The sequence below is a fragment of the Propithecus coquereli genome, unplaced genomic scaffold (genome assembly GCF_000956105.1).
Source record: "Propithecus coquereli isolate 6110/MARCELLA unplaced genomic scaffold, Pcoq_1.0 Scaffold43, whole genome shotgun sequence".
Lineage (NCBI taxonomy): Eukaryota > Metazoa > Chordata > Mammalia > Primates > Indriidae > Propithecus > Propithecus coquereli.
In genome coordinates, this window is record NW_012150063.1 from 3,183,593 (window position 1) to 3,209,538 (window position 25,946).

The 25,946-nt window shown below is 38.5% G+C and overlaps 1 protein-coding gene across 1 annotated transcript in view; it reads left to right on the top strand.

Moving 5' to 3' along the window:
• The window catches only part of THADA (thyroid adenoma associated), a 277,319-nt gene that overhangs the window by 106,670 nt on the left and 144,703 nt on the right, over positions 1–25,946 (top strand). Inside the window, exon 13 of the mRNA XM_012653863.1 lies at positions 1,145–1,276. Coding sequence (XP_012509317.1) covers positions 1,145–1,276 — 132 coding nt within the window. The remainder of the gene's footprint in view (positions 1–1,144; positions 1,277–25,946) is intronic.

A 25,946-nucleotide genomic window follows, 5' to 3' on the forward strand; every position in this document is an offset into this window, starting at 1 on the left:
CAGGGAAAGTATTCTGTACAAAGAAATGTTGTTTTCCTTGTTCCAGTCAACTATTTTGATTTGGTTCAAAAATATGGCAAATTTAATTGTAGTATGTTATTATTGTATTCACTTAGGCTCTATGTTCAGGTACTTTTGCAAATGTTAATTTGCTCATAGCTAAATATTTTTATATTGTATTTTATATTTTAAGCCCCTTTGATATTAAATTTGATAAAATTTCAGTTTCTTCAGTGTTATATAGGAACTAACTTAGAAACATAGTGATTTCTTCTGTTCAGAATTGTTTTCTTCCTGTTATTTTTTTAAAAATCTGTGTGTTTACATATTGAGTTTGCTTAATCCACACCTGTCATTTTTTATCACTGGCCTGTTGCGGCTTACCATTGCGAAACAACAGTACTTAGCTGACTAATCTGGAACGTGTAATCATAAATGGTACTGGTCTATCTGAGCAAAAATGACCAGTGACTGTGGAAACACTAAGCAAAGCCATTAAGAGGGCTTCCGATCTTAACCAGGGTAGATAGAAAAGTTCACCATTGTCCTTCTAATCACATCATCTAGCTGGTAGTAGAATTTTTAGTATGGACATCTTAGAACATGTGCTTTTCTATTTTTCCAGCAATTTTTATACTTGGTATGAATGTACACTAGTTGTCTATAATTAGAAAATAAAATTATACACCAATGAATTTTACTTCTGTTTATGATGTATTTCCTCACATTAGTAGTTTGCGCAGACTGCTTTTCTGGCCCTAGTAAGTCACTGCTTGTCCATGCTTTCTTAAATACATTTGGATGTCCAGAGTTTCACATTTCATACTCTGAAACAGGCACCTCTCTACTGTATGAATAGCTCTAATCAAAACAGCAGACACTCTAGTTAAGCAAATGATTAGCTTTGAGAAGAGGATCATGTGGAAAAGCCCAGTCCACGGCTTTGCCAGTAATTTTTCCTTATCATGCACATTAGGAAGATACGAAGTGAAGGGAGAAAAAAAAATGAAAAAAGGAAAACTCCTTGATCAGAGAGAGTCTTACTTCATAAACGTCATTATTAAGGAGAAAAAATGTTTGAAGATAGTGCCTCACTACTTAAATTTAAATTTTAAATCTTTTATGTATAATAATTTTTTTTCAGTGATATGGCAGAACCGAATCGTCATCCAAGCATGTTTCTCTTGCTTTTGGTGTTGGAGAGACTCTACCCTTCCCCAATGGATGGCACTACTTCTACTCTCAGCATGGCACCTTTTGTTCCTTTCATTATGAGGTAGTGTCATGCTACGTGGAAATAGTGGGGCCGGGCATGGGGGTTTTATGGGAATATTTTATCTTGTTCTTATTTCAGAAATTATAGTAGTTTTTTATTTATTTATTTATTTTTTACTTTGGGAGGGGTCTTGTGAAGGTAGGGGCTGGGGCTTATTGCCATTACTCCCAACTGGTCTCTAATATTTCAGAAGAAGGTACTTACATTGTGAGTACAGGAGCTCATTAGAACCTGTGTCTGTTTTCCTTGGAGCCCTGCCTAATGGGCAGGTAATGTTGATAGGAGATACCCCTTTTGAAAAACATAGCCTGTTGTTTGCATTATCCCTGTTTTGAGCCTGGCCAGCGTGGGGCAGGTTTGGTCCTGGTGTTTATCTCCTGTCTAGGGGTTCAAGAGGATATCAGGACATCTGGCTCTTCACTCTGGAGGAGTCTGCTAGGGGGTGGAGGGGGTAGCATGTAGATGGCACACTGCCATGGGGCATGAGTTCCTACTCATCTTCTCTTTCAAGCTTGGACTACCTGAAAAAGAGCCATGAATATAGAGCATGCATGAAATAAAATAGCAGGCTTTTCTGCTTCTAGAGCCTGTTACCACTTCCTGTGTTACATTTTTTTCAGACCTCTGCCACCTTCTGATTATCTTATTCATTTTGGATCAAAGGCCTCAATACGTAGGCCTCCAAAAAGTATTGAATTTTCTTATGAAACATTTCAGAATCCTGTCATATTATTTAGCTTTTACCTTTCTGCTTACCTCTTAATAAAATAGCACCTTCATCTTTATCTCTCTACTAAAAATTAAAATGGACTTGGAGCAGAAGGATGAGAACTTAAACTCAAGAGAGTGAGTTTGTTATTTATGTGGTGGCCTGGGTTCTACTTCCTGGTTTCACGGAGCTGACTTGCGCATTTTAATGTGAGAAACCATTAAACATGAGATTCTGGCATGTGAATGCTGTAGCCATTTGTTTGCGCCAAGCCCTTGGCAGTGGCTGTGTTATCTTTGATCACAAAGATGACTCACTCAGACTGGTTTTTGTTTCCTGATACACAAAGTTACTCCTCTCCATCATCCAGAGTGATTCATTTTAGGAATTTGGGTGGTAAATTTTACTTTGGGGGCCTTAAAATTTTTTCTTTCACGAATCACTGGAAAGAACTAAGAACCATTTTTAGAAAGTTGATGCAAGGGGGAAAGGCATGTGCACAGAATCACATAGTGTACATTAGAGACAGATTTGCTTTAGAACCTTTTCATCCGTATTGAGAACCTTCAATTTATGGAAGCTTTTTACTAATCAGTCTTACTCGTTGCATCCTAGAAACAAGAAATTACTACATCGAAAGCATCCTTCCAAACTGTTGTTTAATTAGTTTACATATTATCAGAATGTTCATATTACTTATATTCAAATTACCTATTATATAAAATGAAGATTGTCTTGATATAGAAGATTTAGTTATTGCTTTGAGGGCATTGTACTTAGTGCATCATTTTTAAACTCAAAAGACACAAAGTAAGAAATTTGTAATCATCCTGTCCTTCCAGTGAAAATGCCATAGTTAATCATTGCTTTCTGCCTGAGTAAAGATTCACAGAGCACCACCAACAGCAGAAGTGCCACAACTGATTTCTTAATTAGAAACTTAATAGGTTCTGATTTATTCAGTGTCCGTGTGTTATAGAACAGTGCTTCTCAAACTTTAAGATGTAAACATACTGCTTGGGTATCATGTAAATTCTGATACAGTAAGTCTGGGGTGGGACCTGAAAGTCTGCCTTTCAAACAAACTTCTGCGTAATGCCAGTGCTGCTGGTCTGTAGATCACACTTGGAATAGCAAAATTAAATTTGGAATATTGAACTTAAACACCATCAGAGCCATACACAGAGATGATTTTAATAAACTAGACTGTAACAGGTGAGAGGTCATACTTGGTTAGACTATTCAAGGGGTTCATTAAGAAGTAGATTTTGACCCAGGAATGCAGAAAATGGGCAAGAAAGTGTTCTGAACAGATTGGTCAGTAGGAAAATAGACCAGCCTTTGTTGAGCCCTGACTTTTTGCCAGGCACTGAACTGAGTATTTTGATTACTGTGACTCTGAGAGGAGGTGTCATCACCCTCATTTTTGTGCTGAGGAAATTGAGGTTCAGAGAGCAAACCAGTTACAGAGCTGGAATTTGAAGCCAAGAGTGCAGGGCTTGTCAAGAGTGTTAGATGTCCTCTTGCTATACACCAAAACAAGAGGATGCCTCTTTTGTAGCCAGTAACTCTAGCTACGCTGAGAGAGGGCCCATGAGGCCTGAAATTTATGCAGCTAAGAGAGATGAGGAGCCTATGTCCACAGTTGGTGCATCTGAGTACAGGCTGCTGTGGGGATGTGGAAGTAATGTCCCCACCAGTGGTGGGATCTGCTCCTTACTTTGCTTTTTTGTGGGAAAGGTGGCTGATTGGATCGATATGCCTCTGTGGTCAGGCACCCGTGAAGGCACAGTTGCCTGGGGTTAGGGTTATGGGATTGGCCCGGGGCCAGATACAGAGGAACACTGGCTCTTCTTTCTTGACCATCTTCTTCGGTGAAGTAGAAGGACCCTAGATTTAGAGTTAGAAAACCCAGTTTTGGGTTTCATCAGCTTACTGCAGGGACAACCCATGTTACCCCAAAATGTTCACTGGGGAGATGAACCTATTATATAAATAGATTTTTTAAAAATAATGAATTCGATAAAGCTGTACACATTGGATTTAGATTACTTCTGAGAAGATTATTCAGAAAGATAGTGAAAGGTTGATCATAAAACCTATCGTTCCAGACAATGTTTGTGGTTGTCATCATGATAAAGAATAGGCTGTTCTGACTTGGGTTAATAGCTAAAAAGATGGGACATGCACAGTGGATGGGGAGTATTTTATTTTCGTAGCATTATTAATGGTGATTTATGGACTTGGAAGCACTCTAGTCAAGCTCATGCATACTATAAGTTTAGCTAAAGAAAAAATTTTCAGCTTGTGGGAGTAGTGCAAAGGTTGCTCTATGTTAAGGTGAATTGCACAATGAGAACATTAAAAGCCCCAACTACAGCTTTTTATTTCCCTTTGATTTATATATACTGACCTGCTATTTTCTTCCTCTCTGAAAGGTATTTGTAGCATTATTTGTATTTTTAGTCCTTTATCCCACATTTAAGAATTTATCCAAGCCTATTTCTCTGTTGATTTTCTTTGTTGACTTAAATCCTAGAAGTTACTGATTTGGATTTTCCAAAGTTATATGTATGTACAGTTATGACTGTTGCATCATCTTGGAACAGAAATGATGTTAATCCCAACATCTTGTTTATAAATTTTTTTTTTTTTTTGAGACAGAGTCTCATTCTCTTGCCTGGGCTAGAGTGCCGTGGCGTCAGCGCAGCTCACAGCAACCTCAAACTCCTGGGCTCAAGCAATCCTCCTGTCTCAGCCTCCCAGGTAGCTGGGACTATAGGCACACGCCACCATGCTTGGCTAATTTTTTTCTGTTTTTAGTTGTTTGGCCAATTTGTTTCTATTTTTAGTAGAGACGAGGTCTCTCTCTTGCTCAGGCTGGTCTTGAACTCCTGAGCTCAAGCAATCCTCCCGCCTTGGCCTCCCAGAGAGCTAGGATTACAGGCATGAGCCACCGTGCCCGGCCCTATAAATTTTTTTTAATCCAGTGTATTTTATGATGCTGTGTTGGGTCCAAATATACAGCCCTTTACCATGTGAATATGATGCCTTCAATTTAAGACCGTTCATTTTTCAGTTCAAATACCACAAAACAGAGTGATTCATGCTTTACAAGGAATCTCAACTGACTTTCTGAACACAACTTACCAGGGCCCACTTCTCTGGAGCTCTAGAGACTAGAAAGTCTTTTCAGAGACCCCAAAGTCTGGGGACATGCATCTTTTGAGTTCCCTTTCACGAGCAAGTTTCAAGTTTCAATTGAAGAGCTGTAGGAAACCACTTGTTCCAAACCTAGGATGATGAAGTCCTTAACTGAGCAAAGGCTCAGAACTCAAGAGACCTGGTTCTCTCCAGGCTCTGCCCTTTAGTCACTAGCTGTGTCATTTGGACAAGGCTCTTTACTGTCTCTGGACCAATGTGGCCACCTGTGTGTATGTGGAGATCAGTTGAGAGAGAAAGTACCTTTTATGGTTGATAACTGAGATCTGATTAATACCTGTGGGAGAAATCTCTTCACTGCCTTTTTAGGGCCTTTTTTTTTTTTTTAAGTGATGGAGTCTCACTGTGTCACCCAGGCTGGAGTGCAGTGACATGATCATAGCACGTTGCAGCCTTGAATTCCTGGGCTCCAGCGATCTTCCTGCATCGACCTCCTGAGTAGCTAGGACTACAGGGCTGTGCCACCATGCCCTACCAATTTTTTTATTTTTTATTTTTTATAGAGGCAGGGTCTCTCTATGTTGCCCAGGCTGGTCTCAAACTCTTGGCCTCAAGCGATCCTCCCCTCTCAGCCTCCCTAGTAGGAGGTGCAGGTGCAAGCCACTGGACCCAGCTTTTGGGGTACTTTTAAAAGGAACTTCCCCATTCCCGCCTTCGTTTTTTTCTCTCTTTTTTTTTTTTTCCAGAGAGACAGGCTCTCACTGTGTAGCCCAGGTTGGCCTTGAAATCCTGAGCTCAAGTGAGTCTCTTGCTTTTCTTTTCTCTGACAAATACTGAAGTACAAATAGCAATACAGTCTTAATTAAACATGTGACAGTGGAAATCACCCATAGGAACCTATGCAGTAGAAACTTTTTTAGTTGAAATATGAAAATCTAGCCAACAATCAAAGAATTAGAAAATACGTATTTTATATATTTTAGAAATATTTCATAGAACCCTTTGATTCAACCAGTCTTGAAAAGGGGATTGGGGGTACAAAAACTAAGAGTTCGTTGGTCCTTTTAAGCTTATGACATTGGGGAATAATATTGACTCTTGTATTCTTTTCCTTGCAAGTTACATAATTAAAGGATTATCACTTTGCTCCTTACTCAGGTTATGAAGTTGAAAGAGCTTATATTCCATAGGGTAGAGTTGGGGTTTTTCCAGTTGACAGTAGCTGGCTTCTATTTTCATTTGTGACTATAATACCGGGAACTCTCCTTCAAGGCTGCACATCACATTTCTGTTTGTTCTGCCTTCCCAGAATCTGTGTAGATAAGCAGAGGGCAAGATTTGCTTTATATAGAGAGAAATGAGGGAGAGATCGGTTAATACATTGCTGAGAAGGAAGTCATGCCCTTCTCACTTTATCTCCATCTCCCCTCCTAATCACCTGTCCCTTCTCTGAATGTCCGTAGCTTTTGTTGCTTAAACCCTTATGTTGCCATTCCTCGTTACTGTACCATTCTGTAATGCTCAGTACTTGTTCTCTCCAAGTAAATCTTAATCTCCTTCCATGCAGAAGCAAGTATGGGGTGTTTTTGTTTGTTTGTTTTTTATCTTTCTCTGTCTAGCCTGGGTTTGGGCACAGGGTTGGATTGAGTAATGGAAAAATGAAACTAATTTAGAATTGAAACTTTTTATATCTGAGCAGATATGTGTATCTATGAAGTACTCAAGGGACTTCTAGTCCTGTAATACTGGAACCACATTTTGTATCCCACTGGTTACTGTTTATGTAGGAAAGAGGCTCAGCTGGGTTTTGTGTTTTACCTGGACTTTGAGAAGTCTTGTGTTCTAATATGAGCTCTGACATTTGCTTTTATTGTGACTTTACCTCTCTGACCCTCTATTTCCTTTTCTATCAAATGAAGGTATTGAACTGGATGTTACCTAGGTTCTGTCTAGCCTTGTGAGCCTGTAACTGTTCCTACACTGTGAATTCTTCTCCTCTGACTGACTTCCAGTGAGCCACTACAAAGGCCCACCTTGCAGCCACCCTGCTACAGTCATTAGACATACCATTATAAACAAGCCAGAACACATGAGGGAAAGCCTCCTGGGTTAATGTAGCATGAATAGAGGAAGTGTGTAGGAGAGCAAGCCCCTGCTAAATAATGGGGATAATCCTGCTTACAAAATAGAGGGTAAAAGCTCCTTGGTATGTATGTTAAGAAAAATTTTAGAGAGAGGAAGGGGTTGCTAGTGTAATGGAGATAGAGAGCAGATTTTTTTCAGCCCCTGCTTTGTCTTGTCTCTGCCAGTAAACTGGAGGGAAGACCCTGAAACCAGATGCATATGAGGTGATAGAGAAAGAGGACTTTGTCCTTTGAGTGAGGGCCCATCCCTGGGCCTAGATAAGTGACAGCCTCGGGTGCAAGTGAGTCCAGAACTATGTTAGTATTTTTTGGGAGATGTGGGGTAGAAATGTTGTGTCAGGACCTTGTAGAAGGATTTTCAAAAGAGAGAGCAAAAGGCATATTTTATTAGTGACCGGACAATTGTGTTGCTATTGATTGATTTAGACTGTATTATTAAATGTATCACTTCAAGTGCTTTGCATTTTATTTACTGATAACTAGTAAGGACTCCCTAAGAATAAGTCATGCCTGAGTCACCTCATTGTTTTGATGGGATTACTAGGCTAGTAGATGAGAACAATGCAGCTTTATTCAACATCTGAATTATTTACTTAAATGAAGACAGAAGATAAGCATGCAGTCTTCATTGCATGCTTATCAAATCTGTGAGGGAATCAAGACTCAAAACAGTCTTTAAGCGTGGGAGTGACAAACACAAATTCAGGCACATGGCCATTATCTCTTCATGGGGAGGAAAGGGAAACTGGGGAGGAAGGGATGAAATTAAGGAGCCATATACTAGGAGCTTCAGTTTGTAATGTGTTCTTAAGCTGGGTGTTGGGCAAATGGTTGAATGTTATTCTCCATACTCTTTTTTTTTTTGTATGTCTGATTTAGTTTATAATTTAAAAAATAACATTCAAAATAGCCTTGGAAGACTGGATGGATGGGCTGAAACTATCAAGATAATATTTAATAGAGATACATACCACATTCTGATTTTTTAAAAGTAAAGTCAAAATTGTATATATACAGAATGAGGGATATCTGGCTTCACAGCAGTTTTTATGGGAAAAAAAAATCCTGGGGAATGAGATTTCCTGTTGAACCATGAGAAAACAATGTGACACTGTTGCTGCTCCCAGATAGTGGAGGCTCTGGTCCCCCTTAACTTTGCTAGTTAGCCTATATCCACATTATTCTGCTTGTTCTGCTCTGGGATCCCCATTTTAGAAGGGTCATTGATAAACTAATATTTATCCAGAGGAGGTGACCGTGATGAGAAGGAAGCTAAACATTTGGAAACAGACTGGAAAAGACTTAGAGGCAACGTGGTAATGGTCTTTGTATACTTAAGAGGCTGCCATATGGCAGAAGGCACATAATTTCTCTTTTTTGCTCCCAATGGGAAAGTAGGAGGTAGGTTTCAGCTTTTAATATAAAAAATTTTGTGGAAATTAGCATTATCCATCAAGGAAATGAATGTATTTCCATAATACTGAGCTTGCCCATCAGTGAAACTGTTCTAGAAAAACTGATCACATGTTGAGCGTATTTTTTAAAGGATTTCTGCAGTGCATCTGAGGTTGAGTTAGCTGATCATCACAGTATCTATTTGGGATGTCTTCTTTCAGAATAGCTGATCAACTCAGCTGTAGATTCTAAATGTGCAGTGAATGAAATAATAAACCTGCCTTTAAACCTGCAACACATATTTGTACATTTTTACTTATGGATTTCCCACTCTCCCAAAGAAAAGAAGTTGGGGTGCTGTCCTTGGCATGGCCCATAAGGTCACAGTGGTCTGCCCTAAATGGTGCCCTTTAGAAATTGACCCACTTAAATTTAGCCTCTAAGTAACTTTTGTAACTTTGTTCTAGATACTTCTGAAAACATTTTTTTGGCCTATGAGATATTATGTCTGAAAAGCATTCCATATTAATTTAATTATCTTTTTTTTGTGGTTGCTATGTTTTTCTCCATTCCAGATGTTGGCTTAAGCCACGTTTGTTTTCTGACATGCATAAGGAACATCTGAGTCTTTGAGAAGTCAGAGATACTTTTCCAGACAATGATTAAAATAGATAACTCTTTGTTATCCAAATTTCTCAAAGGATCTTCTCTGAACAGAGATCCTTGGAGAGTACAGAAATCTCTAGGCTTTAACCATTACAAGTAGAAACACCTGAGAATAGGACTTTGCTGGTGCTGCTAATGTAGAATTTCTTCCCCCTGGCCAGCCTGCATGTCCAAAAAAACTCTACCCAACCTGTGGTTACCACTAAATTCCATGAGGTTTAGAGAAAAGGATTAAAGGAAAGGAGTCTCCCCCGTCACTGTAATATGCTAACAGTTGTTGGGTGAAAGAAGGGAACTTCTACCCCATCAATCTGTGAAACCCTGGCCCCTTGGTTTGTTTCATTGGTATGACTGCCTGATAGCAGATCAGGCTTGGGGGCCAGATTGTCAAGGTGCAAATGTTCAGTGCTCCTCAGTGTTTTGTTTTCTTATTTTTTCTTTTTTCAGCTGCTCAGTTTTTTTCTTCATGTATAGGCCTGACTTGTGCCCGCTCCTTTCTTTCATGTGATCGTGTAAATGACCCCAGTATTACCTTCCATGGGGCTATTTGTTATATTACAGAAACATACATTTTGAAATAAAGCAGTGCAACTCTGGTGATGACATTTTAGGCCTTAGGTAGGGAGGGTCTAGAAGCAGAGATTAGAAGGTTGTTTCTTAATGCTGGCAAAATCACATTGTTTGGGCAGCTACTTACTCTGCCTTCTTTTTACTGTGGCTGTACCTAGTACTTTTATTTGGAGAGCTGTGCTCATGGCCTTTTGAATTTCCTGATTCCACCCAGGGGTAGCTGAGGTTCAGCATGTGCAATGAAATCGTGTTTTCTGTATTGTGTGGCTTTTTTTGCAAAGAGTTCTGGCATAAAAAGATACTCTGTCATCTGTCGCCGATTTTCATCTCTCAGTTCCTAGAGAGGGGCCTGGCCAACTTCATCTCTGGTGCCAGATCTCTTTAAGACCATTTTCTAAATATGTTTTTGAGCAAAAGGAATGAGGATTTCACCTCTTATGGAATGCATTGACAAAGCAAGCTAGAAAAACAAAACTTGTAGGGACCAGCTTTTCTTTAGTGTTATCTGTTACTTGAACAAGCCAGTTCAGGTCATGTTAGAACAAGTGATTTGATCTGCACACAGTCACATTCTTAGGTGAAATTTCTGACAATGATGATAATCTATGGTCTATTGCTGTCTTTCACACTGGAAGTTCGAATCCAATTAGCTAATCAATGAACCAAGTATTTGTTAAACATCCATTGTGTACCAAGCTAGGGTTAGGTCTTGGGTAGGATGCAAAATAAGGGAAAAGATCTTTATCCTTAAAGAACTTACAGTTAAGCTAGTGAGATAAAACACATGAGCCTGACATAGTGTATGTTTATAATACCACTTAATTATATGACATATACAGTAAGGACTGAGGCCTAGAAAGAAGGGAAAGAGCACCCAGTGGGTTGGAGAAGTCCGAGAGGTTTTCCCAAATAGAAGGCAGGGAAAGAATATGGGAATTCAGTCTACCATCTCAAGGACTTTTAGAAATCCCCCATAGTGATTAACAGTTCATGCAAAAAGAGAGAAAAGTCAAGCTGTCCACTCTAGACAGGGAGATCCAACGAGGGGAAGATAGTGATAGAGAGTTTTATGATTCATAACTTGGAAGGCATCATAAAGACCTTTGCTTCCACTTGAACCAAGGATGACCCAGGAAATCCACAAAATAAATGGCTTGCCATTGCACAGGAGAAATCATTGATGGCAAATCTTTGGTAACTTTAATAAAGAACAGTATTTTCCCCAAATGTTGCATTTAAGTCTTGTGAAAATAATGAATAGTAGTGGGAAAAATGTTAAATTTAGCAATATTTAAAATTTCAAAGTATTCTAACATTTTTCCATAATGAGCTTTTTTTCCTTATCTTAAATATTTTCTCAAAAATTGTAGCCAAGGTGCTCAGCAGACATTTTTTAATGTCAAATCGAAAGATTTCACAATACCAAGCCCCAAATGCTGACTAATCTGCATTCATCTTATCCTACAATGTAGGGAACATTTTAAGATCAAAAATGAATTTTTTCTCTTCAGGCAGAAAATATGGATTAGGAAATAGAGTAAGAAGGTAAAGATTAATTATAGTAGGCTTGAAGTGAGGACAAGGGAAGATAATAACATGGTATGTTTGGGTTATCTTTCCCCGATGGGCATAGTTTTTCCCTCTCTTCCTCTGGGCCTTGACCCTCACAAGTCTATTTATAATCTTCTAGTAAAAACAAGCTGCATTTGTCACATCAGCTGCATAAGTTACATTCACCCTCACATCCTTTTACTTTTTCCTTCCTTATTTTGTCAATTGCCCTGGACATTGAGACTGCTCATCTTGCCTCCCCAATTACAGACATTCTCCAAACCAATTACAGACATTCTCTTCTTCACTATTTATTCTTGTCTCTTTATTTTGTGAGCACTCTTCATCACCAGTCCATCCATTAACTATATTTACTGAGGCCCTACTTGTATTTGTGCCCTTGTCCAACCTGACACCCATGCTCTCATCATTTTTTACTTACTAGAGAAGATAGAGGCCATTAGGCATGAGATCTCTCCATGGAGACACCCACTTTACCTACCTACAGCTCCCTCTTTTGTTTTATAGCCAGACTCTTGGAAAAGGTGGTCTGTATTTAGTCTTCACTTCCTCCTTAACCCACTGCAGCCAGGCCTCTTCTTCCACCACCTCACTAAACTGCACTGACAAAGGTGAAATAGGAATAACCTCCTAATTATAAAAGCCATTGGGTGCTTTTCAGTCCTTACGTTTCCTGATCTTTCTCTGAAATTTGACACTATTACAAATTCCTTTCTTTTGGAGTGCTTTCTTCTGGGGCCTTCTCTGGCTATTGTGTCTTTCTCCTCTTGGAGGGCTCTCTTCCTCCTGCTGCCTCTCAAACATTGATACACCCCTTCTCATGCCCTCGGCCCTTTTCCTTTTCACTTTGCATGCTCTTTCCCAGATTGCCACTCATCTACACCGATGAATCAGACGTAGATCTAGAACTCATAGAGAATTATAGGTTCAACTTTCTACTAGACAGCTCCGTCCTCATGTCCCACAAGCACCCAAAAGTCAGGAATTTCAGTTACCTCTGCACACTGAAGTTTGAACAGCCCTCTTTTAGGGCCTAGTACATTGTCTTGAGACCTTATTCCATTTGCTAGATGTGGAGGGAACGTATGCTTAAAAGGAAACCTACCAGAATAAGGACTCAGGGTATCACAGAGGTTCCTCCTGCTGTCATTGACTGTGTTCATGCATAGCCAATAACAAAGGAGCATTGGATTAAAAAATCATTGACTTCTGAAAGCCCTCCAATAAATTTGAAATGATTTGCTTTGTTTCTTACCTTGATTATCATCAATTTGAGGTAGCAAGTGGCAGATGTTGGTATCTTTCTTTAGAGATGGAAAAGCCAAGGCCCAGAAAGAGTAAACATAATGTGTCGGCAGTCGAAAAGTGACTCAATAAAGAGTCAGGAATTGATTCATTTTTATCATTCACTCAATAGATATTTGAGAACATTGATTACGTGTCAGCCTCTAGAAATACAATACAAATACAGCTAGACAAGTTTTATGGTATAATGGGGTATCCTCCTGTGGTATGCTGCTGCTTGTCTCTTTTTTTACTGTGATTTTTTTCCATCCTCATTAATGATAAATGATAATAATTAGCAAATGTTTACTATGGATCAGGCATTACTTTAGGACTTTACACATATTATTAGCTCATTGAATCATTGTGACAACACTATGAGGTCATTACCATTATTATTCCCATTCTATAGAGGGAGAAAGTTTAGAAATATGTCCTAGGTCATACTGCTGCTAGTAAGTGATAAGGTTTGGATTTGAACCTAGGTGATCTGGCTCAGCCACTGCCTTAGCTATACTAGCTTTTAACACTACAATACTCCCTTCTCCTCATCTGTTTATGGTGATAGCATCGTAAACTGTGAAGTATGGCAAGCTCCTTCTCAGCATGCCAAAATTAACCTGCAGTTTTACATAACGAACATTTGGACTTTGCTTTCTCGAGATATTTCCCCTCTTGGGCATTGCATTGGCAGTGGTCTCGTTTTCTACTCTGAAATCAGGAAAAAGGAAGAAAAACTTGCAATTAAGCCTAAGTGGTTGTGACAGGTTGCTAAATAAAACTGGCTCAACTGAAGTTCTGAGATTCTTGAGAAACACTGAGAATTTCTTACAAAAGAAATTTTCCTTATTTTAGGAAGTCATGGGTCATTGCACAGTTACAAGTGTTTTAGAAAAGAGAAGATGTGGCCTGAGGCTAAGAAGCATAAAATCTTAATGAGATTATTTGTGGGCTGGTATTTATGCATAATTTTTAAACTCTTAGACAATATGTTTTTTATCTGTCTTTAGTATGTCATCTTAAGTTTCCACTGTTGAAACTTTACATAATTTTGAAAATCCTCAGGGTTGCTGAAAGAAAAAAACAATACAACCGTAACAACATTTACACAGGATTTTGAAGTTTAAAAAGTACTTTTATATATAGTAACTTACTTGAGCATCTCTCTTTTTACTCTCTTAGAAAGAAAACAGAATCATAAGGATATCAGTACATGTTAAAGATTTTAAAAATTTTCAGTGTTTTCTTATGTGGTGATTCTGAACTGATTTGGAAAAAAGACAAGTCTGAATCAGTGAAGTGTTAATGAATATTATGAAATGAAAGTTTCATTACTTCAGATTGCATATAGTAACATTAGGGAACTGCTTTAATGGGTAAACAACAGTAGCATCTGGTTAACGTATTAGTTGATAATCCATACCCCAAGGCCTCTGAAGTGAGTTAAAATCCTCCTTTGTTCCTCAGTTTTTTTTGTTTTTCTTTTTGAGACAGATTCTCAAAAAGACAGATTCTCACTCTGATGCCCAGGCTAGAGTGCAGTGACATCATCATAGCTCGCTGTAATCTTAAACTCCCGGGCTCAAGGGATCCTCCTGCCTCAGCCTCTGAGGACCTAGAACTACAGGTCCATGCCACCACACCTGACTGATTTTTCTTCGTTTTTGTAGGGATGGGGGTCTTGCTATGTTGCTCAGGCTGGTTTCGAATTCTTGGGCTAAGCGATCCTCCTGCCTTGGCTTCCCGAAGTGCTGGGATTACGGGAATGAGCCACTGTGCCCAGCCTGTTCCTCAGTGTTGATTTTTCATGTCCACAGTCCTACTTCCATCCATTAACCAAAGGTCACTAGCTGAAACCTGCATGGAGGGCACAAGGAGGGTGAGATGTACCCCCTGAGGTTTTTTACATCAGAGAAAATTCCTGGTCTGGGACATTTGTGCCTTAACCACCAGCCCCCAAGAGATGCCACATTTCTCCCTACTTTATAGACGAAAACTCTCAGTCCTACAGGTAAGCTTTAGTTTGGCCTCAGCCTGAATAACCATAAAATCAAAATTAGGCATGCCCACATTAATGACATTTTTCTGTTCGGCCTCTACCATGTTCAGAGCATTAACAAAATACGTATTTGTATGAAAGGTGCTGCTGTGTAAATAAGCCTTCTCCTTTTTGGTTATTATAATCATACAGGAAGGGACCATCTGTTTTGGTAGAAAGTGTGGAAATATATCTAGGTAGCCAAGGAAAAGCTGAATTGTTACTGAAGCATGTGTCACACACAGACAAGAAAATAATTTACAAAGCAGTGGGCAGAAAATATTTTCAAACATAATCTGTCCTTTTGGGTGATGGGTGAGTAGTGTTGGTTTGTTTCTTTGCTTGACTATTTATTCATTTTTACTCCCAGAAGAATCCCTTTTTCCTATGAAACTGGAGTTTAAGGCTCAGCTTCTTTTCAGTTTGGATAAAATGAAAAATAAAATTCATTTAATACTAATTGTAACGTGCATAAGTTGAGTGAAGAGAAACTTACGAAATGTAATTCTTATTTTCTAGCTGAGCTTCGGTGCCATATAATTAATATAATTCAATCACTTCTTACCCCTTTTTTTCCTGCATGATGTAAGACATCAGAATTTAATTCGTAGCCAGAACGAAAACTGGACTTAGCTAAAACTTGAAAAGACTAGAGAGGGATTTGCATTCTGCTGCATGGTTGAACACGTCCCTAAAGTAGCAGCTTTAGAATGCCATGTCCTGACAGAATTCCCCGTTGAAACCTGGCCAACAGAGTAGCTTCCTTGTGCCCTCCTCCTTCCTGAACCACTTAACTGTCACGAGGGCTCTGGATGTGAACCTAGGGAGCTCCACAGAATTGCTGCACAGTCTGACAGAAGAGAATTAGTATCACTGAGCAATCTGTGATCTGCTTTAGAAGCCCCAGGCTGTAGGTTTTAGAATTGGCTGGCCACCCTGGCCCAACTTTGGATAAATATTCCTGGGCTCTAAGTAGGATGGGGAATTCAAATCATTGTTTTTCTTGAGTCCTTCCACAGCTAATCCATGGCATGTTGTAATGATGTCTGAGTGGAGTGGCTATGTTTAGAGGGGCAATAAGGGAGCACATTCTACTAATAATTAATACATACTCCCATAACAGTCCCTTTTTCCCTTAGGAATGAAGCCCCCGGGAGGGCCAGATCTAACCCCACTGTAGCCAGTAACCCAGACCAGCTTTACCCCTGGAGTAACTGAAACCTATATGAAATGATTTGAGAGGTTGTAAGCAGTACCCTCTACCTACCGAATTTTCGCAGATGCCTCCATTTTGAGCTGAACCTTGGAGACTCACCGGTAGACTTTCATTCTTTTAGTATATGGTTCTGATCCTTTCTAATACGGACATCTCAGTGGGAGGTAAATTAAGTTATTATTTTTGCCACAGTATGAATTACTTTAAGTTTCTTGGGTTTTGACAGGAAGATAAATAGAAGCCATTGGGGAGAAGATGGCAGAACTTGGAACAAAGGCAGAAATCAAGTTGCCACTGTCAGAGGACTGCAGTGATTTCCTTCCCATCACAATTTGCTCCCGTGCTTTCAATGAAACGGCATTCTATTTTCCATTTACCTCTGGCTTCTGGCAGGGAAAGACTTGAAGGTCTTTTTACAGCTTTGACTCTTCCTTACCCCTTCTAGATGTAGTTCCATTTCCTTTCCGAGATGAAAGCTTGTCTTTGTCCCCTCCCAGAATAGTTCCAGGCAGCAGAACACAGTGAATCCTTCCAGATAAAAGACCTGCTGATAAAATGACAGATTGTTATCAGAGAATCGAAGTGAAGGGAGTCAAGTCCCTACCATTAATTACCTAGTTACAGCTTTGTTTATATCCTGTTCATTTGGGGCATGTTTTCCTTGGACAGTTTCTTGTCTGTGTTCTGAACTGCAGTCTGAAGTTTGTAAAAATCCCAAAGGTCAGGGAATAGTGGGTTCCTTATTTTCTGAAAGGTTTAATGGTGGGGAAGAGAAGATCAAAGTTTCTGTCTTCCATCTGGAAGGAAATGGACAAATGCTTCGTTTTGGTGGCTCATTCCTCACCTCAAGCATACAAACCCTACTGTGTTGAATAAACTGTGACTTTGAATACTTAGCCAAGAAGTTACCTGGAAATGGAATGACATTTATCTCTGTGAAGCCAGGATTATCAACCAGTGAATGACTAGATATCCATACATTGAGGCTGCGCTCCAGTTGAAACTAAAATAAAACTACTTGGTAAATGTACTTGATGCCACTGAACTATACACTTAAAAATGGTTCAAATGGTAAATTTTATGTTCTGTATATTTTACGACAACAAAAATAGATAAATAATATTTGCTTCCTAATAGCTCTGGTGCTTCCATCATAGTTGGAAATACAGTTCTCCCTCTCAATCTGTGGATTCCAAATCTGTGGATTCAACCAACTGTGAATAGAAACTAATGGGAGGGGAAGGGGGAATAAAAACAATACAACAATAAAAAATTATACAAATAATACAATGCTTCAACTGTTTATATAACATTGTATTAGGTAATATAAGTAATCTAGAGATTATTTAAAGTATATGGGAGGATGAGCATAGGTTATATGCAAATTCTACACTATTTTATAGCAGGGACTTGGGGATCCAAGCAGAGGGTCCTAGAACCAATCCCCTCAGGATACAAAAGGACAATGTACTGTATGGTTTGGCTGCATGGTCGGCATTATTTTGAATGGGATTGCTGCTGCATATAAGACAATCATCCTTTTAAGAACTGTGGGACTGTGAATACAGGATACCTTAAAGAACACAAGAAGATGAAGAGACGGTTTTGCCACCATCATATGGACATACTGGGAAGTTTGGGACTGGGAAAGAGCCCTTTCTATCCTGATGATGATTGACTTTAAACTACAAAAGCCACTCTCCTTCCACAAATGAACCAAAAGAGAGAAGAATAAGGTCTCTTGATGACTGAAATAGTAGTGTCTATCACTTCAATTATCAAATAGTGGCATTGAAATAAATGCTCCATGACTAGAAGTAGTATTAGGTAAGTTAACCTCATCTGTGGTATCTTGCAGGCATTAAGAGACCAAGCACATCTTTCTTCACCATACTAAATTCATATCTGACTTTGCGTTGCCCTGTTAGGTTCTATCCACAGCCGAACCCATCTTTACTAATAAGACCGCTCAGCCAGCCATCTCAGCTTCACTGGTAATGGGGAATTCTGAGGATTAGACTGTTGAATTTTTCTCATTAAGCCAAGACACTTCTCAGACCCTACACAAGTTACCTGGTGACATAGCTACCGTATCAATTTTATGATAGAAAGAAAGAAAGAAGGGAGGGAGGGAGAGAAATATTCTGAACTCAGAGCTCTGATTAAAAGATGTTTCTTTCCTCCCTCAGTGTGTGTATATGAGTTCGTGTGTTGGTTCCTGTCATCATTTGAAGGTAGTCGTGAGACCTTTACCATGATTTCAGCAGTACCTTTCACATATTTAAAGTCTTTTCCTTAGAAAAGACTAAAAATATAGGGACTCAGGAAGAAGTTAAGGTAAATCTAAAACATACAAAAGCTCACTTTGCATGAAAACCATTAAAAACAAGCCCTGACCCTCATAGGTAAGAAAAATTGGAATTAAAAAATATATGTATTCTTTAGGAAATAAAGACTTTGCCAGAAATAGCATGAATGGTTAGAGCAGCCTGGTGTGAAAGGTGCATCTTTTAAAAAAAAAGGTTTTTGCTTTCTTCTTGACTAATGGTTTTGTCAGAATAGCCATTCGAATAATAAATGAAATGCTTTGAAGTATATAGGGGAGTGGAGAAATTTTCTGTGCCTTGTACAATCTGGTGATTATAAACTAAATTATGCCAAATTCCGCCAGTTTGCCCAGGATCCAAATACTAGCAAATGTAGCCAAAGCCATAGAAATCTGCTTGTGAAATCATGAAAATGAATGGAAGTGATCCAGATTATTTAATTTTCTTTTGAAATGTTATATTTATTAGATCTTAGCACCCAAAAGTTAAACAGTATTGAATTTCATGCATAGCACTTTATTTTTAATCTTAGGTTGAAGGTTATGTCCTTGGCATGATTGAAGAATGACTCATACATTTTGCACTGACTCTGTTATTACTGTTATTATTTTGATAGGCAAGGAGGGAAGCTGGGGAGTAAGATGATACAGAATTGAGGCAAAATTTATTAATTGATTGAATTCAAACGGAAATAAAGAATGTCACTTAATGATTTTCTTGTTTGTTTTTATAGTCATGTGCATACCTTATGTGGAGACTTCTTAAATGTTACTTAAGCTTACAATGCTGTATTAAATATCTCCTGACCATTAAAATTAGCACTGGGAATTAGCAGTATTTTCCTCTAGTTAATGTCTTGAACTCTGCCACAGTTAACATCTTCAGTCACATGGACCCGTATATTCTTTATTGACATGTTCCTATCCTAAAATACAGTCACCATGAAATTAATATAGTAAGCCTTGGTCACAATCCAGAGAAGGTCTGGAAGGTAATGTGATTCTCCTCATAATTAGTAACGTAATTAAATGCTAGAGGGCTTCAGCTATATAATAATGTACCATGCTTCTGAACAAAGATAACACAACCACTGAAATTGTATACTTGTAACACTAGTATATTTTTAATTAGCGGCAGGGTATGTGTGTGTGATCAGTTTTGTTGCATCTTCAAACTTCGCATAGCAGTCTACATTGTGCGTTCATTCGAAATAATAGTGCACTAGTTTGGCTTGTGTTTTATCAGAATTCGGGGTGATTCAAACTGGTATGAGTTAAAAATTACCTTTTTGCTATGGAATAAGCAAATTAAAAGGGTGTTCAAGATATCAGAAAGTAGGTTTAATTTAATCAAGATGGGAGGGCATGGAAATCTGTTTTACCTTAATAACCAAATGGAAAATCATACTGCTAAATACAGCTAAGTTTATTAAAGCTGGCTCAACAAATTTGGCATCACTTGGTTGAATAGTTTGAGTTGTCAGTTGTACTTAAAATTAATAAAATTGAATTTCTTTTAATATGTACTATTGTTTAATCCCATGGTGGTAAAAATATCTTAGAGTTGGGGCACACTGGTTTCTGCAACTAGCACGGGCTCTGGAGTGAGACAGATCTGACTTCAAATCCCAGCTTGTCCGTTCATTTCCTATGTGAGCTTGAGCAAGTCACTTAATCTGAGACTGTCTGGAGGAACATGTGGAAGATTTGGAACATTGTGCTAAAAAATATTTTCATTTTCTAATTCTTATATGATTAATTGTTAGTATTTAAATATTTATTGATTTGATTTTTTAAGAGCATGAGGACAAGTTAACTCTGGTTGTATAAAAGTTTAGAGGAAATAGCGGCGCTTGTTTAATCTGAGGAAAAGACTTGGGATATTTTGGAGATGGAGCTGGAGGCTGAGAAGGGGAAATAAGACAGAATGTATAACTTAACTTTTCTAATGTATACGGGAGGTTATTCTTTAAAAACAAATTTATTGAGGTATAATTGACATAAAATAAACTGTACATGTTTAAAGTGTACACATTGAGAAGTTTATATACCCGTAAAACTATCACCACTGTCAAGATAGTGAACATATCCATCACCCTTTGTAATCCTTACCCAGCGTCCTTCCTCCCTCCATCACATGGCAAGGGCTGTTCTGTCACCGTAGATTAATTTGCATTTCCTAGAATTTTATATAAATGGAATCATACACTATGCATTGTATTTTGTCTGGCGTTTTTATTCAGCATAATTATTTTTGAGATTTAGCCACGTTGTTACATGTATCAATAGTTTGTTCCTCTTTATTGCTGAACGGTATTCTATTGTACAGGTGTACCATAATTTGTTTATGTACTCCCCTGTTGATGGACATGTGTGTTGTGTCCAGTTTTGGCTATCACAAATAAGTTTCTGGGAACATTTGTGTTTAAGTCCTTCTATGGACTTAAGCTTTCATTTCTCTAGGGTAAACACACAGGAGTGGAGTAGGTGGGCTGTATGGTAGGTGTATGTTTAACTTTTTAAGAAACTACCAGGCCGGGCGCGGTGGCTTACACCTGTAATCCTAGCTCTCTGGGAGGCCGAGGCGGGCGGATTGTTTGAGCTCAGGAGTTTGAGACCAGCCTGAGCGAGAGTGAGACCCCGTCTCTACTAAAAAAAATAGAAAGAAATTATCTGGACAACTAAAAATATATAGAAAAAATTAGCCGGGCATGGTGGCGCATGCCTGTAGTCCCAGCTACTCGGGAGGCTGAGGCAGAAGGATCGCTTGAGCCCAGGAGTGTCAGGTTGCTGTGAGCTAGGCTGACGCCACAGTACTCACTCTAGCCAGGGCAATAGAGTGAGACTCTGTCTCAAAAAAAAAAGAAACTACCAAATTGTTTTCCAAAATGATTGTATCATTTTTACATTCCCACCAGCCAACACTTGGTATGCTCAGTCTTTTTAATTTTAGCCTTTCTAGTAAGTATGTAGTCATATCTCATTGGGGCTTTAGTTTGAACTTCACTGATAACTAAGGATGTTGAGCATCTGTACATGTGTTTATTTGCCATCCACATATCTTTGCTGAAGTGTCTGTTCAGAGCTTTGACCCAATTTTTTTATTGGGTTGTTTGTTTTCATATTATTCTGAATATATTTTGGACACAAGTCTTTGAGGCATGGATTTATTTATTTCCCTGGCATGTAGGACCAGAAAAACAAAATTAAATTGCAGCAAGAAAGAGTGTAATTATACTTAAGGAAGTACTTTTTGACTGTGGCAGTGCAAACATGGGTATTGGGGCAACCAAAGGAGGATGTCAAACTTTCCCTGGAGGGGAAATCAGCTAGCAATAGTCTGTTTGGGATGCTGTAGACATGCTGAAGTATGATTCAATTTACCTAATTGCAATCTTAATTTGAGAAAAGACATCTTCCCTGGAGCAGGTCTCTTGCTAACATCTCAATATCCCTTCCTCTTTTGTGCTATTTTTCCAGGCCAAAAACGTGCAGTTTCTTGGACTTTTTCAAAACTTTCCTTGTACTTTATTGTTTAAAAAAATTCATTCTTCCTGATTTTAGCTTGAAGTTCTGCTACGAAACATGAGGAGGGTCATTCAGAGTATTAATTAGCTTTAGCAAAAACAAATTGCAATCTCTGCAGAGCAATCAAATTAAAAGAAATGAATTTCTCTCATCTAGCAGTAGCACCAATAATTGTTTTAGCTGATGGAATTGGGAAGATTCATTTAACCCTTTGCAGATGCAAAATAATTAACTAGATTCTAGAGAAATTGTTCTACATGATGAAAGGAATTGGGGTGGTTGTAGCCCTTGAAGGGAGAATAAGAGGGTGTTTTAATGATGGGATTCCAATATAATTAATGGAGGGTTTTCCTGTGTGTTGAAAACACTGGTCATTTGTTCTCCAGCTCCACAGAGGCTCAACTAGAGAAAATTGGCTCCAACTGTAGAAAGACTGAGTGTGGTTAGCATTAGACATAAAACTTTTATTATTGGCATCAATATTATTATAAGATTAAACAATGGAACAAGTCAAGAGAGGTCATAAAGATATTTTAAAATAAAAAAGATAGCTATCTATGTTTAAAATAAAAAAGATAGCTATCTATGTTTAAATGTCCATTATAGGATTTTGTTATTGAAGGGGACTTTAGAGATCACTTATTCTAATATCCTTTTTACAGCTGAGGATGTGAAAGGATATTATGTAATCTGCCTGTGGCCACATTGTTACATACTAATATTTTAATTTGAGGATATTTTAGAAGTAGCCTCACTTAAGAGACACAAAGGAAACCACGTATGTATTTGTGCTTCACAGTAGGTTTCACTTCACCAAAATAGTCATTTAAAGCACATGACTAGTGTTATTGTTTCTTAAGCCCATGAAGATTCTGCATGTGTCTCTCCTTGTCATTAAAAATATTAAAAGATTTTTATTCTTGAGTATTTCAAACATGTCTCTAAACAAATACTATGTTTTGAATGACTGTAGGTGACCTGAGGTGATCAGTGTTGATAAAGGACATCAGGGGACACTGCCACAGCCTTTGTGGAACCTGTTTCAGTCTGACAGGGGATTCTTCATAAACTATTTTGTTGTTGGCTGCAATTTGGTGGATGACTTGGGTCAAAATCCTGGTGACTAATGTGCTTTCCTTAAAGATAATACAGTAGTAAGCTTTAGGCTTTGCTTTGTTAAACACTAGTTAGAGCAGTAGGAAACATATTTAGCCTACCAATTCCTTGTGTTTGAGATCTGCAAATATGAGTTCTAACTATTGGAATTAGTGGGATAAGTTGCTTATAAAGGATTCCACATTCATTATCACAATAAAAAGAAATTTGCACGAGGCACTTTATTTGGTTGTGGTTACATTTTATTTGGTAACTCACTGTTCTGTTCACGTTCCCACCACTAGACCATCTAGAGCTGTAGTTCCCAACCCTGGGGCCTGAGACTAACCCTCCCCTCCCGCAGCCAGAAACCTGATGGGCGGGCAAAGCCCCATTGCTCATCACCGCCTGAGCTCTGCCTCTTCCTCCTCCCCACCTGGTCTGTGGAAAAATTGTCTTCCATGAAACCAGTCTCTGGTGCCAAAAAAGGTTGGGGGCCTCTGAATTCTAGGGTGAAAACCTACATATATTTATGTAGTATTATATACTTATTTCAAAGGATTTTTCTGAGTACTAAAAATGAGATAAAATTTTTGAAAGTATCTAGCACATTGCTTGACATCTAGCAGATACTCATGTTCTTACCTTCCTTTCCTTTTTTCCTTCCTTGGGTTTTAGTTAACATGGGTATCAGAATCTTTCAGAAATGTAACAAATTCTTTTCAAGAGGGAAATTATAAAATTGTTCACATTTAAAGGTGACTTATTTATTGATTGATTGATTGATTGATTGATTGAGACAGAATCTCACTCCGTTGCCCTGAATAGAGTGCAGTGTCATCATCACAGCAACTTCAAACTCCAGGGCTCAAGCAATCCTCCTGCTTCAGCCTCCCGAGTAGCTGGGACTAGAGGCATGCGCCACAATGCTGGCTAATTTTTCTATTTTTAGTAGAGAGGGGGTCTTGCTGTTGCTCAGGCTGGTCTCGAACTCCTGAGGTCAAATGATCCTCTCGCCTCAGCCTCCCAGAGTGCTGGGATTATAGTCATGAGCCACTGCACTCGGCCTTAAAAGTTTAGTTTTATTTTTAAATTATCAGTGTATGTTGACCACTCACTTGACTCACAGGATGCTTAGATTTTACAATATTTTAATATCATTTTAGAGATAATCACCTGAAAAGTTAAGTTAAATTAGTCAAAGAAAAATTTGCTTGGCACCTATGATTTATCCAGCCATCTTGGGCTAGGGTTAGGGTAATTTGAATGCCAAAATGAGAAATTTGTACTTAATGTGGCAATAGAGAGCTACCATAGGTTCTAGAATATTTGAAAGCTAAAAAAAATTTTTTTTTTAATGGAAACAAAAACATACCTTTGTTAACCTTGTCCCTGAATATATAGTAGTATTAAAAAGAAGAGAGTAAATTCTTTCTATATCTTTGTGTAGTTTCTTAAATAGACTACCCAGTACTTTGTGAACTAAAAATCACTCACTGTAAATACCGAACCACTTGCTCGGAAGTTAATGGGGCGAGTTTCAATTGTATTAAATCACTTAGAGAACTTGGCCTGTGATCAGTGACCAAAATGAGACCCAGCCTATTTAGTACTGATTTCTCAGACCCATCTACTACCTACAAGGAAAGGAGAAGACATGTTAAGACCAGGTATTATGTTCAGACCCCTTAAAGCCATGAACGTGCTCATCTCTTCGTTGTTTGTGGAGCCAGAACAGAAACACTGTGAGGGGTTTTATGATTGAGAGGAATGTGCAGCTCTTTGACTTGGTCTGCGAAAAGCTGCAGCCCTCAGCTCCTGCCTTGCATGTGGCTCATCCCAGCCCGAGAACCCTGAGGGTAGATCCGGAATGCTTTTCCAGCTGTTCCATGAGGGGACCAGTAGAACAGAATGTGGCTCATTGATAGAGGGTCAGAGAGAAAACCCACAGACTGACTGGGAGGGAAGATTATGCCAAAATTTCAAACTAAATCTAGTGGTTATTTTTATTTGCTTAGGAAAGTTTTGTACTGTTGTGTTAGATTTTTATTCCACTTTTTAACACTCCATTTTACTTTAGATAAACACTGAAATTAATGATTCCCCTTTTAATCTCTAGGACTTCCAATGTCTTTGTATGTGTGTTGCTATAAAGTCTTTTCCATGTTTTCCCCAGAGTCAAGAAAGAATTATTGTTAAAGTATACTGCATTTCAGTGCTCCAAAGAAAAATCTTCTTCCAGCTGTCTAAAACATTTGGTTGGAATCTGAAAAATTTAGTTTCAAATTGTATTTGTTTTTGTCTAGGCAAAAAAATGATGAAAGATTTAAATGAAATTTCAGATGAAATATAATTTTCATACTTCATCTGTATGTTTTGATATCAGCAAGTAACCAAGGGTTAGCATTCAGAAATCAAGCATATTTTCATTAATTTAAGAAATATTTATAATTTTGAATAACTAAAGCACACTGTTCAGAGAGCTTTTTAAAGTAACTACCACACTGTATACCTTTACCCCTCCCTGTTAGAAAGTTCCCTCGATTTATTTCCTAGCACTAAAAGGAATGGTATGAATGCAAGTAGCCATTGCCATTGCATCTGTGACCCTGTGTCCTTGCCACATTACATGGCTGAATGCTGTGCCCAGTTTTTGCAGAGCAAGTGGAGGGATGTCCAGGTGATGGAGGCTGATACCCAGTGCTCAGGAGCTGCCATTTTCACAGCCTGGAATTGTCAGCCTGAGTAAAGCATTGGTAACTGGCAGGCAGAGTGGAAGTGACCTCAAAAGGAAGCATCTTCTAAGGCTTAGACTCTGTGGTTGGCCCTGTCCAAAATGGTCGCACACTGCAGTTTTCAGATATTCCACTGTGGCTTATTTATTTTTATTTTTTTCTTAGTTTTTATTTTTTCTTTATTTATCTTTTCATTAAGCCAACTTTTTTGTTTCATTCATTTTTTTTTT